The sequence below is a fragment of the Melanostigma gelatinosum genome (assembly GCF_949748355.1).
Source record: "Melanostigma gelatinosum genome assembly, chromosome: 13".
NCBI classification, from domain to species: Eukaryota; Metazoa; Chordata; class Actinopteri; order Perciformes; family Zoarcidae; genus Melanostigma; species Melanostigma gelatinosum.
The window spans coordinates 2,363,570-2,380,086 of record NC_136646.1 but is presented as its reverse complement, the minus strand read 5'-3'; the positions used below and the strand labels follow the sequence as shown (position 1 = coordinate 2,380,086).

At 42.8% G+C, this 16,517-nt stretch overlaps 2 protein-coding genes across 3 annotated transcripts; one reads left to right on the top strand and one right to left on the bottom strand.

The window, feature by feature from the left end:
- Window positions 1–62: 62 nt before the first annotated feature.
- scpep1 (serine carboxypeptidase 1) lies at window positions 63–7,228 on the bottom strand. The gene is made up of 13 exons (XM_079281200.1): window positions 7,044–7,228; window positions 6,684–6,811; window positions 5,804–5,893; window positions 4,375–4,530; window positions 3,569–3,643; window positions 3,139–3,211; window positions 2,779–2,816; window positions 2,564–2,692; window positions 1,644–1,728; window positions 1,369–1,482; window positions 1,147–1,284; window positions 875–1,038; window positions 63–285 (listed from the first exon to the last, which is right to left on the bottom strand). Exons 1-13 carry the CDS (start codon window positions 7,111–7,113, stop codon window positions 223–225), a joined length of 1,323 nt encoding a protein of 440 aa, XP_079137326.1. The 5' UTR covers window positions 7,114–7,228; the 3' UTR covers window positions 63–222.
- A 923-nt stretch (window positions 7,229–8,151) lies between these two features.
- Window positions 8,152–16,106, top strand: coil (coilin p80). 2 transcript variants are annotated; one of them, XM_079281038.1, is made up of 7 exons: window positions 8,152–8,433; window positions 10,434–11,367; window positions 11,625–11,714; window positions 14,193–14,240; window positions 14,332–14,401; window positions 14,618–14,715; window positions 15,708–16,106. In XM_079281038.1, exons 1-7 carry the CDS (start codon window positions 8,183–8,185, stop codon window positions 15,753–15,755), a joined length of 1,539 nt encoding a protein of 512 aa, XP_079137164.1. In that variant the 5' UTR covers window positions 8,152–8,182; the 3' UTR covers window positions 15,756–16,106. The 2 variants fall into 2 exon arrangements, with proteins under 2 accessions (XP_079137164.1, XP_079137165.1); XM_079281039.1 differs by lacking the exon at window positions 15,708–16,106 and adding an exon at window positions 14,935–15,124.
- Window positions 16,107–16,517: the final 411 nt, after the last annotated feature.

Below are 16,517 nucleotides of genomic sequence, written 5' to 3'. Positions count from 1 at the left end.
TAGTCAGGATAACGACAAGGATCTTTAAACAGTCTTAAAACAGAAGAAAACACACGGCAGCATTTACTAAAGAAAGTGCCTTTATTGTTCTTATGGCTGAAAATTACACAGGCCATTACTGTAATCAGAGCAGTCAAGATTTATTTTGGTTTAGCACATGGTGGAATATTAAAAAAAGGTCATATGATTGTGATTGTCAGAGCCATTCCAGCTGGCGGTGGATCAAACCTGCTGGGTGATCATCCTCAACATCTGCAAGGCCATCGGTCCCTGGTCTGAGGGAATCTGTGACGACAGAACGAGTTGCAACCACAACAAAATTACTATTAACTTTCATGAATTGAAAACACTGTAAAAGGGTTACAGTTCTGAGATGAAAACGACTCAGACCGGACTACGCCATGGTAGCGACCTGTCAATCAGAAGGTAATCCCGCCCTAAAGCACACTCTTCTTTATAGTCTTTGACTCAATGGACCATAATTTACTAAATAATCATCTGTACTGTATCAAATCATGCTGTATTGAAGACTTGAAACTAGAGATTGAGACCATAAACTCATGTTACTGAGGTAATAAATCATGAGAGAAGTCATTTTCTCAGACTTCTATACAATCACTTCTTTTGGCAACCAGATGAGACGCCCCCTGATGGCCATTAGAGAGAATGAAAGTTTAACGTACTTCGGCAATGGCTTCCCGTTTCAGAACCGGATGTTGCCGCCAGAATTTAACGCTAAATTGTTGGCTTAATCGGTTAATAAACATTGTGTGGTCGATAATAATAATGGGTTATTAATATAGCAGCAATTACAAACACGGCAGACATGAGAATAATAAAAGGCAATGCCACAGCGGGTGTATCTGTCTCTTACCATGTGACCGGCTCTGAGGATCCAGTAGAAGGCGAAGTTCTTATAAGTCTTGCAGAAAGCTCCGGTAACGCCCGGGGAGGTGGGGTCATCCAGGGGGGTCCACCTCAGCCCATTAAACCCAGGTAGCCCCTCCCACTTCAGCCTCTTCACCCACAGCTCCTGACCTATGACAGGAAGCAGAGACCCCATGTGGCACAGCTCTCTTTTCCACAGCATGGGTTTACACCACTGCTGCTAGAGCTGAACAGGAGGTAATACACAGAGTACGTTACCCATGGTGTCCACTATGAGATCCAACTGTCCGTTGTAGACGGTGACGTTTACTCCGGCGGTCAGCAGCTGGTCGACCACTTCCACCACAGGCCTCATAAAGTCACCTGCCATGTTGCTGAACACGTCCCCTGCCTGGCCTGGACACCAACAGAAGGACAAGCATATAAAAGACGACAAGGAAAAGATTTCTAGGGACAAAATCCAATGCAGAGATACAGTACCTCCCCAGGTGACATTCTTGGGGATGATGCCCAGCTTCTTCCTGATTGGTCCATTCATCAGCTCGCTCAGCGATTGGCCGTGGAGCGGTCGAATATGGCGACGCGTCTGCAGAGCTGGTGGAGACACAACATTTAAGTGAAAATGGAAAAATTTGCATTAACCCTCTTTAAATAATTAACATTTAGATTCTTGTTATGAAACATTTCACGTCACCGAATCAGCTATTATTTTTATTTTTATTTTTTTAAATTGCCGAGTCAATGCGATCACTTACAGATAAAGTCTTCTCCTGCCACAGAGGCGCGTCTCTCAGCCGGCTCCTGGGTGAGGATGTTGTAGAAGTTCACTCCATTGGTGTTCTGAGGTGAAAACCAATACAAAACCACATCAAACCCTATGAACCATGCACACAGCAAGGAAATCACACTTTAAATACGCAATATGGAGAAAATTACTTTCGGCGCAAAAACAATATTGGCTATTAGTTGACCTGGGGGGGGGGGCTTTATTTCTGTGGTTCCATTGTGGCCAGCAATGTGTCTAAATGTAAAACCTCATAGCAACAGATTTAGTTACAATGTAACTTAAATATGTTAAATATACAGACTTACCGGAAAGTATCAAGTTGATAATTGGTGCAAATGACAATAAAATAAATTATTCAAAACAAATTTATGTACGGTAAATATGATGCTGAAGCCAGGAGACGGTAAGCTTAGCATAAACAGCTAACCTAGCTCTCACCAAAAAATAACTAAATCAACTTTCTAGCACCTCTAAAACACTTTATCCTGTTTGGGTTTTTTTGACCAAGAACTGAAGTAAAAAAAAAAGACATAAAGCTAAGCAGCTGCTGTCTTTAGCCGTGTTTTTTACTTTTAGTGCATACTGCAGCTGCCCTTACAGAGCATGTACTGTTGCATGTGGTTTGCATTCAACTGGGATGTCCTACTTCCTCATAACATGGCACCTTGAACTTTGACCCTCTTGCTGCTGCTCAAAGGGATTGTGGGTCAGAATAGCCAGAAAATCATTTTTTTCGTATACTGCATTTGACATCCTATGTATGAAATACACTTAGAAAGAGGGGTAGTCCTAATGTCTCTAATAAGTTGACATAACTAGTCTTATACAATACAAAAAGCTCAGAATATGAAGAAGCGACCCCGACAGATCCTCCTGTGTGGCACCAACCTGCTCCACCACCGTCTCAACCACAGACCACAGCTCGGTGGCTTTCTGAAACTGCTGCTGCTCCACCGCCTGCTTCACCGCCTCCGCCGCACTGCTGACGTCCTTCAGGCCGTAATCATCCAGCAGTGACTGCACAGCAGAGAGGCCACGATCAGGTGGAAACTCAGCAGATCGGCTTCAGACATCTTTAATAGAAACTTTAGTTCGTTACTCACAGTAGTGTAGAGGTACGGCCCCCAGGTCATCACAGAGTCTGTGGATGAAGCAGTCTGGTTATTTTTTTCACAAAATCCCATAAAAAGAAACCCTTAATGTATTTAACCTTCTTCATGTTGATATGTGATTGGATATTATACGTAATAACTACAATAAACTCCTGCTGAGAAATTCACCAAACTCCCTTTAAAAATCTAGTTTCATTTTCCTTTTGCTCTGGGCAAATATTAGACCGCGAGCGTATTCTACAACATGTTCATTATTGTCGGCACAAAAACATCAGGTTTTACTGCCGTCGAGTAATGTAAAAGTATTTCCAGTTGGGGTTGTTTTTGACGAGGTTTGTGACGGATACTGACCCAGTGGGGAAATCCAAGAGTCCCCAAGTGCCACACCAGCAAAGTTGCATTTCACCGTCCCTTGTGCAATGGCCTGGAGAGACAAAACACCAATTTCAATAGGAGCTATAAACACCAGTAGCAAACTACAATCAAGAAAGCCCCCGATCAAGCTCAGAACATTTTGGTTGCAGTGGATTGTTCCAATCTTCTTCTAAGACACAACTAAAAATGTTTACACTACTACAAAGCATAACATTGAAGTTGATCACTTTCACTTCTCCAGAAAAGAAGAACGCCACTACACTGTCAGGTTTGTATTGCCTTCTCATCCATCACATGACAGTTGTTTGACATGGGGACTTTCCAATGTCAGTGAGCTCACATGTCACAGGCCTGAAAAATGAGGAAAATGTTGGTTAAGAGAAGTGATACTGTGCTGTGAACTCACCTTGGTGAGTTCCAAGGAGATAGCGGCCGCCATCTTCCCTCCATATGACTCGGAGAAGATGTAGAAGGGGACGCTCTGCGCAGAAGGACAAGATGTTAATGGAACAGAATTTTTTTTTTTTTTTTAAAGCCAAGGCTGCACTCATACACAATAAGCAGCAGGATATAACAAGGAATACTTCACCGCCCAAATGACTGTTTATCCATCACACGCCCTGCGTTTCCTTCAATTCTTGAGGAAAACTATTTTCCTCGCATGCCTCACGGTACAAATGGTCATTTGAGGGGTGAAGTATCTCTAACAGTTTTACTCTTCTAGCAAACAAAGGCTTACAGGCTATACTTAGCTAGCAGGGCGAGATCAGTAAGCTAACTTTTTAGCTGCTACTTCTTAACTCTCACTGTGAATGATGTCATTCACAGCTTGTAATGTTTTTCAGTCCTGTCTGGGGTTATTCTTGCTTAAATAAATGTAAAAAAAAATTCAAACTTAGCTAGCAAACATATGCAGCCTAGCCAGGTTGTTGTTGCTGGTTATATCCAATATTACAATAACCCGCTTTTATACATTTTCTATATTCCATTTAATTTATCCGACAGATAACAAAATATATCTTATGTCCCTCCAAAAATGGCCGTTTTGAAAAGTTTGGGCAATTCAATCTGCATGTTTGGGAGCATTCAAACTAGTTTGGGTGCTTCGGCTTTCAAATAAAGCAGAGCAAACATGTTCTTTGGGACGCGCGTTTCTTTGTAGAGTAGTATTATGATATCCTGCCCGAGTGGCGCAAAGTGCAGTAGACATACCTGGAACTCTGCCCTCTCTGTAAAGAAGTGCTGGAGCAGCACCAGCATGTCGGAGGCCACCGTGGCCACATCGGTGGCATAGCCGTCCGGCCTGTCGGTGTAGCTGAAGCCGGTGCCCACGGGGTTGTCTACGAACAACACACTGGCTGCCTGCACCTGAAACAGCAAACACACGCAACATACATCAGCATGTTTACCTCCATTTAAACTAGGGCTGTCCTCGACTAAAGAAATTATTAGTCGACTTAAACTCATACTCGTAATAATTGTCGTACGAGTTTCTCCACAAATGAGCCACATTTAATCTTGTTTAGCAGAGATGTGCTGACATGTTTCTCAGATACAAGTCTCAGCATGAAAAAAAGAAAGAAAAGAAAGATGAAAATCTGCAAAATAAATCTTGATCAATTGAGACTAAAATAAACGAATTGTCCCAAAATCAATAGATCAAGTACTCTGACAAATGAAAGACAAATATCTGTGGCTGTCGCAGGACTGTAATGTGCTGCAAGTAGAAACAATAGTCATGTTCGCCATTAATGATGACTTTTTGTGAGAGTGGCTTTGGAGAAGACCTGAGGGGGCGGGTTTCAGTGTTGTTGACTATCTGGCTAGATTTAGTGACTGTCGGAGCTAGTGTTGCTAGCTACTTGCTCATTGTAAAAGAGTTTCCATCCCGAAGCGAGGGTTTTTCAAAAACATTTCTGAATCTAGCATACTCCTGCTGGTTTCCCCAATTTTAACCGGCCAGAACTTTAAGGCCCACTTCCGAGTGGTACAAACTGCCAAGGAACACCTTCCTGTATAAATGGAAAAAAAGAAACTGGGCTGTAAATAAATACATAATTAATAAGACTAGCTTTGTAAATTACCTAAAAATGTAATTTAACTTAACTACTTGCCAGTACCACTGCGGCCCACTAGATGTCACTCTGCGACCCACTGGTAGAGGATTGCAACACAATGCAGGGCTATTAATTGACGGCTGGGACACAGTGATGACCTACGAGGGTATGACATGCTGTGCAGTGTAACTGGAGCTGCGATATTGAGTTACATAAAGGTGACGCTAGAAATAAAAAGGGATGTGTCCGCTCAGGTGCTCTTTGGTTACCCTCGAATGGATATACAATAGAAAGCGTACGCTTATGGTCTTTTTATTCAAGAGCTTTTCAATAATTGTGGAATTGTAACTCTCACCCTTTCAGTGGGCTACTATGATACCCTCCCTGCGGACACCTCAGTGGTTCTAGGATTGTGACATCTCTTTTTAGCCTCAGTGACACAATGACTCAACTGAACACATTCTAGAACTTAACACATTTTAAGCTCTGTGGTGCGCCGAAGCAGCGTTTTCCTGACCGCTAAGCAGCTGCTCGGACACAAAGACGAAGATTCCTTCGGAATCTTAAGCTGCAACCTCTCTTACCCAGCTTGTCTTTCTGGGCTTCAGGTCCCCGTCCAAAGGTCCGATCTCCGCAAAGTTCCCAAAGCCACTTCCTGATCCTCCTGGTCCACCCTGAAGACACACACGAGAAACCATCCTCATCACGCTCCAACAGCAGACGGGCTGTTTAATATGTACTTTTAATGACCTACTATTTCAGATTTACTGAAGAATATATTAAATAAAACAATTATATTAATATAGTATTAGAGAGATACAACTATATCATCCACAGCACAGATGACAATCTTCTAGCCAGGCGGCTGGTTTTGGCTCCTTACAGTACAGTTATAAACATCTAACGTGATTAGTCAGTTCCTCCTCGGCACATGAAAATAGAAGCAGCACTGAGATTGCTCATTCAGTCACTAGTTCTGTAGTCATTTTCAACCAGCTGACGCAGCTTTTTACTTCCATAGAGAAATCAACTAGCATAGACTTAAAACCCGCTCCAGTTTGCATTTGTCCAAAAATCAAGGGAGCAGAAAAACCCAAGACACATATATCAGAAAACCTGCTATGTGCTTCAGAGAAATACATTTCCCAGAATGCAACTCAATAGCATCTTTTTTGTTGTTAAGATTGCTTTTCCCCAGTGCACCAAGGGGCCCCAGGGTCGTAACATAAGACCTCTGTAAACTGCTCACACAGCAATGACATCACCTTTACAAGAATACAGGCATACAGAGGATTTACAACATTATACAGGTCAGTCTCTGCTTTCTAATGCATGGGGGGGACACAACCAGACATCAAAGACCATACAAGATGCTTTGGAAAGGAGCACGCGACTTGTGAATCAGTTAAACCTAGGTGTGTGTGCGTGTATCAGCAGTGATGAGTGGACCAGGTCGTGTCCTACCTGCAGCCACATAACCAGAGGCAGATCCTGGCTGTCAGCATAGTAGAGCCACCAGAACATGTGGGCCCCGTCCCTCACTTCCACATAGTTCCAGGCTTCTTTGCCGGTCGGGGGACAACTGGGGAGCCCTGCACGCGGGAGTCAATGACACCCACAGTTTTTAACATTGGTGTTCAAGTTACCGTATTACTTACATCGTTTAATAAACAAATACAAGGCGTAAGGAGATATGTCAAAGTTAAAAGCGTTTAGCAGCCGTTGCTTTCGCTTTACAACCAGCTGAGTGGAGGAGTTCACTCGTCACGTCTGACTTTAGTCGGCTAGACTTGTAGAGGCTCTTCATACAGACCATAATCATACCTGTAGTGGCGACGAAAGCCAGGAGAAACAACAAACTCCAGGCTGCTGCTGCTGCTGCTGGCCGGCTCATCGTTGAAGCGTGAGTTTGTGTCGGTTCTGCTCTGTACGGCTTTATTGCGAGAAGAAATCACATGACCACAGCTGACACACGTATTTTTTTCCCTCTCTCTCTCAAATGTACCTATGTTGCTATGAACTATGGGTAGGGACCGGATATACTGGGTAAATGTGTGTAAAAGATTAATTTAAACTTATAAATACATAAGTTGAATGCAAATTGAAGGTGATAGAGACAATAATTATTTTAGGGAAGAGGGACGCAAGTCCGCTTCAGTTGAGGGATAATACTTTTGGTGTTGCCAGATAAACTAGATAGATAGGTAGATTTTTTTTACCTCAAGCTAGCTACCAGAAAAGACGTTTCTTATGAACAAGACTTCCCTTGATGCATTGCACTCAGCGTGTTGTCTTTTGTATCGAACCTGTCAATCTGCCTCCACGCCAGAGGGCAGTGTTGTGAAAGAGTTGGCTTTAGACAGGGCACTGGCTCTCATCACGAGTAACCCCTGACTTCCGATTTAACGTTGGTCCTTCAAAATAAAGTGCTATACACAGGTAATTCGATTTCTAAGTCACCAAAATAATAACCATTGACAAATACATGTAATTTCTTATACTTGTATGTGTTACAAAAATACAAATTATATGTAATTAATTTGTTCAAATCATACTTCAGAATATGCCATTGTATTAGCCGATCACGATTTTCAGCAAACATTGCATTATAAATTCGGGGCATTTCAGTCATCGTCTATTATGATCGTCTATAAAGCTTTAGCTTTATTATTTTTATTATTGTTGATGCATTATTTTGATGGAGATTATCTTTGGTTGAGTTCATTCATCCAGCACAATGTATTAAAAAATAGCAATTAACCACTTCATCACTTTCTTATACACCGTAACGTTAGTAAATGTGAAAGAGATGCCAATAAAAAACCCTTTTCTGGAAGGTGAAACGTTTTAATGACACTATCGACGAATGGACACTCTTATCCTGAAAATCCCGATCGGAAATACCATCCCTGTTACAGGCGGAACACGAGTGGCGGTGTTTTGGAGTGAGTTCGGCGTTTGGCATGGCTTCCCATGGTAACAAATTCATCCGCGTGCGCTTACACTTTGACTACCCGCCGCCGGCCGTCGTCGACTGCCGCATGTGCTGGCTGCTCGTGGACCTGAACACGTGTCGCGTGGTGGCGGACCTGGAGAGCGTCATCAGAGAGAAGTTTGAGTTTGGCCGCGGAAGCATCCTCAGACTCTTCGTGGAAGACTGCTACCTACCGCACACGGAGAGCGTGTACGTGGTGCGGGACAACGACAGCGTCAGGTGCGCGTGCTTCTACTGTCATAATTTACCCGGCTGTGACCTTTGCGGTTCTCAGGTCAGCTCTTACAGGCACCTGAAGATGTGGGGGGCCGCCAAGGCAAAGACAAGCATGGAGCATCCTTTCTTATTCAGGGAGATGACTGGGAGAAGCCCCAGTTCAATTGTTGGTTGCAAATTATGCCTGGGTCATGTTTAATTTTGAAAATCTAGGTCAAAGCAGAGCCATCGATAGTTTTTGAATAGCCTGCCTTAAATCAGGGGTGGCCAAACCTTTTAAATTGTGGGATATATATATATATATATATATATATATATATATATATATATATATATATATATATATATATATATATATATATATATATATATACAGGAGTGAATGTGTAGTTTTCAACCAGTTGCACTGCAAAAATAATCTGTTTCTAAACCACAAAACCACATGGGCCTCAGAAAATTCATTTTCTATCAAAACAACGACGCAACAATTTAAATAAATTCAATACTTTTAAACTCTTAATACTGTGCGTGGCCTAAAAGCCAATTTAAGATATATGTGTAAATCTGGAAATAAGAAAAAGTTTTAAAAAAAGCCAAATTTTGGGTTAAAAAAAGATTACAATGCAAATGTTAATCTACAAGTCTAATATTAACATGTAACAAACAGAACAGGCAGAAATGGTTGAATATTGGTTTCTGTGCAAAGATGTTAAGACGGAGATAATTTCACTAAAATGTATTCAACATCTAGTGTTTTGAACTAGGATGTGCAACGTTCATGCGGTACAGTTTATTAGAAATATGATCAAGCTATATTCTAGTTTATTTAAAAAAATCTCAGCATCCCATTTAAAAAACGGCCCGTTGTTTGCCCCCCCCCCCCAGCCTTAAACTAACTTCAATGCGTTTGTATTTATTTTTCTACGTCCGTGCCTCTTGATATAATCTGATATTTTGACAACAGAAGTCTTAACTCAAGGTTACCGTCACCAACATCAGTCCCATCACAAAGAAGGCTCAGCAGAGGATGTACTTTCTGAGGCAGCTGAAGAAGTTCAACCTATCAAAGACAATGATGGTGCACTTCTACACAGCCGTCATTGAGTCCATGCTCTGCTCCTCATTACGTCTGCCGAGGACAAGGGCAGACTGCAGCATATTATTCGCCACACTTTGAGGCACGCTCCCGCAAAGGCCGTGAGGGTTTAGTTCTACTGTCAAATCTTTGAGGACTCTCAGACATTTTGAGCCCTTTATGAACCCTTTCCTTAAGTCAGCATCAGATGCAGACTTTGCCAAAGAGAATTACCCACAATTCATTGCATGTGACGTTAAACACGGGGTAACGAGTAGTAGTAGCATGGAGACGTAAAAAAGAGGACGGCTCACAAGTGTTCAGCCTGGAATATTACATTTACTCTGAAACATTAAGGGTTAAAGATGGAACACAAAACGAAATCAGAAGATATTTATTTATTCATCAAATATTTGATTTTGTCATTGAAGCTGTTTTGACAAAAACAAGTAAATAGATTATATGAAGTTACCTCATCTTGTGAGGAAAGAACCTGGGAGACGTTCAAATCACAGAGTAAAAAATATAAAATAAATACCCACAATTATACATCAAATTGTTTGATGTTGTCATGGAAATGTGATATGTGGCAGCAAAGTGCTGCCCATTCATATTTACGCCATTTCAAGCCCTCACAGTCTCTCACACTCAACCATCTACCGGTTGACGTCAGTAAATCCTTGAGGGTTCAGGGTTTGAGGCCTTAAGGGGGGGACATTGGGATTGGGCCTTTGGCTGCAATCTGCCGTCTCTCCACGACCTGTTCTCCTCCAGGACCCTGAGGCGGGCAAGAAAGATTGTAGATTTTGAAATGATGTCTTTTACCATCGCACTGTTTATTGTCATGCACCAATCACGAGCCAAATTCCTTGTATGTGTAACGTACTTGGCAATAGACCGTCTCTGATTCTGATTCTTCGTTTTCCAGGGTGAAGGTGGACTGTCTGGCCCAGGTGAACGGGCACAGCAGCGGTCCAGATGCTTCCAGTGAAAACAGCAGAAAGAGAGAGAGACCCGCAGAGGACGACGGGCCGGGAGAAAATGTAGTGATCAAAAAAAGGAGGAAAAAGAGAAGCGTAGAGAGCGTAGAGACGGTGGGGAGGGATACCAGTCAGGCTTCAGCTGATGAGAGGAATAATAAAACACAAGGAAAGAAGAAGAAGAAGAAGAAAAGAAAGAAGGCAGAGGAAAAAGGCCCGACTGACATCCCCAAACCAGCTGCTTCTACCAAGAAAAGCCCAGTTAAAATCCCCAAGAAGCCCCCAGTGGCACAATCAAAACCACAGAAGGTCTCCTCTTCAGATTCCAGTAGCGAGGAGGACAAAGCTCCCAAAAGGCCAGCTGCCCAAAAACCAGCACCCAAAACAACGTCCTCCGCCCCCGCTGCCTCCAAGACGCCTCCGACCACCCAGACAAAGTCCCGCCCTCCTTCATCATCCTCCTCTGAAGCCTCAGACGATGAGGCCACCATTGTAAAAAGCCCGCCAAAGACCACCTCCACACTCCCCAAAGGGAGTAAAAACTCCAAATCTCAGCAGGCTAGTCCAGCCCTGCGGTCCGCAAACGGCGCTCAGAGACAAGCTGCGAGCGTAGCGGCGCCCCCTCGCGTTAACTCTGACTCGGACAGCGAGGAGGAGATCAAGCTGGTCATCCGGCGGCCGGTGCAGCCGGGCCTCGGCGCGGGCCGCGGCCAGCCGGGCCTCGGCCGAGGACAAGGTGGGCGCAGAGAGGAAGGGGGACGGGGGCGCGGCAGTGGGGCTGTCAGAGGGCGCGGCGGCGGCAGCTTTGGGTTCAGCTACGACAGAGCCGAAGAGCCGTCCTGCCGGACTGATCAGCTGACCAACTTGTCCGTGGTCCTCCAGGTCTGTCTGCATGTATCTGTACCATAGGACGCTATCTGTTTTGATTTCAACACCTGCTCGGTTCAGATGTTTTAATTGACTGACCCTAGCAAAGGGCTGATTCCATAAATGAAATGTGAGAATGGCGTTGCCTCTGTCACATCACATTATCATCATCTGTTGTGTCCGTGGAAACGGACACAACGGTCGTTGCATTAGCCGTCCATTAATACTGAGTGTGACAAAGCAGCAATAATCTCTCGGGTTCTTGTACGCAGAACGGAGCAAAAGATGCCCCCAAACCGGACTACAGCTCCATGCCCCTGCTAGCCGCCCCTCCACAGGTGGGGCAGAAGATTGCCTTCAAGGTAAGTCTAGTCTTTATTCACCACAGTGTATCTGCTCTGTTATTGACGCTGCACGCCTACATGCTAGTCTGTTTTTAGCTTTAATTCATTTGCCAAAAAGAGACAATGCACAAAAAAATTTGACCGATAGCATTTTGTTTCTCTCCAAATTTTCTTTTATTAATGTAACGGGTTGCTTTATATATTTTTGGAAAATCCAACAACCGCAGAGAAAAAATAGGACAAAGCTCTAAGAGGTGTTGTGACAAGCACCTAGCGTGTTCCCGGCTGGCTAGCGCATTAGCACAAAGCTCACGTAGCTAAAGCAGTTCACCAACTAATCCCGAAGCTTCTAGGATGATATGCGTGCATGAATTTTACATTTAGACACTGTCCTAATTACCAGTAAGTCTACTGCTCTTTGAACGGGAACTATTCTTTTCACATTAAATGTGATTACTGCCAGTAAGCAAGCATATTTATGATCTGTCCTCCAATAAAGGAAAAGCAGTGGTTTGAAATCACTCGGTGCTAGGGATGGGTATCGTTTGGGTTTTTTCCGATACCGGTGTTAAACGATACTTTTAAAACTTTTAAAAACGATAACGGTGCCTGGACAGATTTTTCTTCAAATTTATCAATATATTAACTGTTTAAAGTATACTATGAATATAAATAAATACAAAACACACACACACACTCTGTACACACACTACAGCTTCAAACTTCAGCAATTATTTTGCAGAAATATGAGCATATTTGCCTTCTCTGGCAAAATACAACACGTCTCATGACTTATTTTATTTTACCAGTGTCAAAAAGAGTTGAGATCCCAGGACCAGCCTTAAAAGAGGAATACATGGTAGGCCTGTAAATTAGGTTAAAGGGACACAAAGCGTAAAATTAAGAGTTAAAGGATGAAATCAATGATTATTTTATAAGCAAGCGTGTGCTAAATAAAGTGATTAACAACTAACTGATTATAACAACTGTAACTGTGATTAAGATAACCAGTCTGACTTAGAAATGTGTGTGTGTGTAAGAATGCAGAGACGTTAGGATTGCAAAATCAGGCCTAACGGAAGGCAAGGTGATTTCCACACGTCCACAGCACAAGCGCACACACATTATGATGAGGAATGGATCAGGTGCCGAGTGAGAAGGGGAGGGGGGTCAAGATAACCCAAAGGTGTTATAAAAGAAGGGAGACTCTAAAAGACGCGAGGATAACGTCGTAAGAGCCATTCGAGTGCTCCACCTGAGAGGACCCTGGACTTCGCTCTACAGACGCAGCGGTGGACTTCGTCTCTGCTCAAGAATGAAGAAAAGAAAGAAGAAGATGGCCCTTTGTGAACAAAGAATGAAGAAAAGAAAGGCGACAGAAGCAAGACCGAAAACCAACCGAGAAGGACGATCCAACCAAGAGGGGAAATCCAAGTGAGAAGGAAGAAAGACGAGGAAAGAAGAAGACGGCCCTTCTATGAGCAAAGATTGAAAGACGAAGAACCACCTATCCTCCCTGCTCAACTTTAACAAGATCGAAGATCGCTGAACAGATGTCGTTTGCCGAGCAGGCAGGAGCGAGGAGGGTCTGGCCAGACCCTCACCCCTGACAACTCCAAAAAAGAACTTTTCACCGCACCCAAAGCCAGCTCCAACCGAGCGGTCTCGGCACCTAAACATGAGTATAATCAAAGAATTGAAAGTAAGAAATCATGTGTGGTATTATTATTTTATGTGAGCTGAAGCTTTGCCCTTGCTAAATATATTTTGCAATAAATATCTAACCTGCATTTAAAGTAAAATTCTCAATTGCATTAATTTTGCTTACGTAGTAAATGTTCCTCATGATAGTAAAAAGTTAATGTGTGTATGTCTAACAACTGAGTTCTGAATGGTTATCCTATTGACATATCCACTTAACAATCCTTTACGGCTTTATATGTAATCCAAGCCGTTAAAACCTAACCTGGCAATTTACCAAGAGCACGGATCCAAAAGAGGAAGCTACCATAACTGACGTGACAGGTAGGTGTGCCCGGGGTAGGGTGGCCCCTCAGCCGAGTGCGTGGTTACCGGAGGACGCAGGGGGAGACGTCAGGAGTAACGGTAGTTAGCAGAGCCAGGCGTTCCTCGAAAAAACACCAGCTTGTCAATGTTTTAATAGAGAGCTGAGTCAATAAGTAGTCCCGTATCGGGCCAAGGAAAACCCCCGGATCTAACACCAGTTGGTGGCGGTAATGCGCCAATTCATCAGAGTAGTGTAAAAACAGTATTTCAATCGGCACAGGCACCGGAAGGAAGCACCGAAATCTGCTTTGCGTTTCGGTCCGGTAGATACCGGTCGTATAGGAACCGGCACCTATACGGCCAATAAATATTGGCACCGCTTTTCGTTACCCAACCCTACTCGGTGCACGACCTTTAGTGAAAGTAAGACACTGAACTTTAAGACTATTTGTAAACTTAATTTCCTAATTCCTGTTTGTGTGCTCACAGTTACTGGAGCTAAGTGAGAACTATACACCAGAGGTATCCGAATATAAGGTGAGTGACATCATTCTTGACCTCCGGCAATAATGAGCTGTTCATTCATACTGGAGAGTCACAACACCACTGACGCTGTGCATTTTTTTAGGAGGGGAAGATCGTGAGCCTTGACCTCACCACCAAACAGATTGAACTGGAACTACTGAACAGCTCTCCAGGTAGGGATCATTTCACCACTGACACGTACAATATCAATGCTACTTCCAAAACTCTTGTCGGAAAATGTATTTTGAGAGTCAGAAAGTTCAGCATATAGTGTTGGAGGGTGTTCTCACTGCTCTTTTAAAATGTGATGAACATGGCAGGAACAGAGCAGATGCTCCAACTTGTGCCACATGTTTGTGATCACTCGTAACCCGCCGCTTCTCCCACAGCTCCTGTAAAGCCTGGCAAGTTCGACCTGGTCTATGAGAACCCGGATGGCTCGGTGAGAGTGGAGAGCGTGGATTACGCAATTTGCAGAGACTCTCGGGTAAGCTGAAACAAATTTCAAGGAACAGTGTGTGGGTGTTTAGGTGGATCTGTTGGCAGAAATGAAATAGAATATTATTAAGTCTGTTTTCATTAGTGTACAATCACCTGAAAAAAAGAATTGTCATGTTTTCGGTCGTTTAGAATGAGCCGTTTGTATCTACGTACGGAGCGGGTCCTCTTCAAGAGTCCACCATGTTGTATCGTCATGTTTCTACAGTAGCCCAGAACGGACCACAACCAAACACTGGCTCTAGATGGGGACTTTTTTCCACTGCGGCCACCATCGTTTTCCTGCACGCTTGGCACATGGGAAAGGTTTCAGTTGGTTACAGTCTGCAACTTCACCACTAGATGCCAGTAAATCCTAAACACTGGTCCTTTAAAGGAATAGTTGAACCTTTTGTGAAATGCGCTCAATTGCTTTGGATGAGAGTGTCCATGCTAGTCCAAGCTAATGAGGACTGATCTAATTTCTGTCACTAGAAGTCATCATGTATAGTACAGACAGAGTTAGGCCGATAACCCAGTCATTTGACTTTCAGTGTTTTTATTGATATGCTCATATTGTATACTTAAATACAAAAACAAAAATAGTTTAGTAGTTTAGATGTTTTAGTTTTTTCAGTTGAAAGATCAGAAGTCAAATATCAGTGGGATGATTGTTAAATTTCCTGGATTTAAATCTTAAAAGTTAATTGAATAGATGATTTTATCCGTTTTCATTAAAACAAACGCTCAAGCAAACAGGTCCCAGTCCACCAGCTTATACCCTCGAATGTCATCAAATAACAGCGGGCCTACAAAAGTTGATCTGTGTGGTCCCTTACAGTGACACTGGTCAGTCAGCAAGAGCAGTTAAAGCCAAAGCCTTTCTTTTGTCTCTGAGCCCAGGTTATAATCAGTCGCTTGTAATAATATCCGTGCCGATCCTTCTGGAATCTTCGCGTATTCGCTGTTAAAATAACTTATTATCTTCACTTCCTCCCACAGGTGACAGAACGGTGGGACTCCCTGCTGGAACCAAGGCTGATCATTTAAATGGAGCCAAGCAGTGATTTTGTACATCCCCTAACCTTAAGTTAAACTAGGGAGTCACTTCTGTACATTGCATATGACAGCACAGGGATGTGATTATGGTTGTTTATGTCTCTCTTCTCGGTACTTCAAAATATATCATCACTTTACACAGAAGAGCTACTGCAGCTGAAAGTATTGACAAATGTAATAATTGTTGCATTTTAATTGGGGTTGGATATGGAATACTGTATGCTCTTAAATATGTAGATTGAATGTGTGATCGCTTCCAGGACTGGGACATACTGGTTTTGTAAAGTGATGTGACTGTGATATCTTGTTTAAACATTTTTTTAATAAAACACTTAAGGTGCATATCTACTGTATTATTCCAATGTGGAAACGTTCCTTATATGGAAGGTCATTATGCGTGAAATTAAAAAAAATGGTAATTGCTTGAACTAGAACATAGTGGTAAACATTATGAGACAGATAAGCCAAAACTACATTAAAATCAAACTTAGTAATATTAAAGTCACTTGCTGTGGCCCAAATGTATACCTTGTTGGACATTACATCAAACTGCGACTTTAGAATAAGAGAATTCAACACAACAGAGAAATGGTTGTTTTTTTTATTTTTTATTGATTAAATGTATCTTTTTGGAGCTGTTGCACCACCATCGTGTTTATTTTGTTTTTTTGCAGCTGAAAGTACCACCTTCATCTCCATTTTGCTTTGCTTTTGTGGGAGAAAAGTACAACGGCACGCTCAAAAATTATTTTA

Bases quoted from the DNA above. Each gene is read 5' to 3' on its own strand.
- scpep1 (XM_079281200.1), bottom strand. From the start codon at position 7,113: ATGAGCCGGCCAGCAGCAGCAGCAGCAGCCTGGAGTTTGTTGTTTCTC. The intron at 1,729-2,563 runs GTTGGTGCCACA...TTTTCACCTCAG, and splicing joins TTGAGACGGTGGTGGAGCAG to AACACCAATGGAGTGAACTT. The intron at 1,285-1,368 runs GTACTGTATCTC...GTTGGTGTCCAG, and splicing joins CAAGAATGTCACCTGGGGAG to GCCAGGCAGGGGACGTGTTC.
- coil (XM_079281038.1), top strand. From the start codon at position 8,183: ATGGCTTCCCATGGTAACAAATTCATCCGCGTGCGCTTACACTTTGAC. The intron at 14,241-14,331 runs GTGAGTGACATC...GCATTTTTTTAG, and splicing joins CAGAGGTATCCGAATATAAG to GAGGGGAAGATCGTGAGCCT. The intron at 14,402-14,617 runs GTAGGGATCATT...CTTCTCCCACAG, and splicing joins ACTACTGAACAGCTCTCCAG to CTCCTGTAAAGCCTGGCAAG.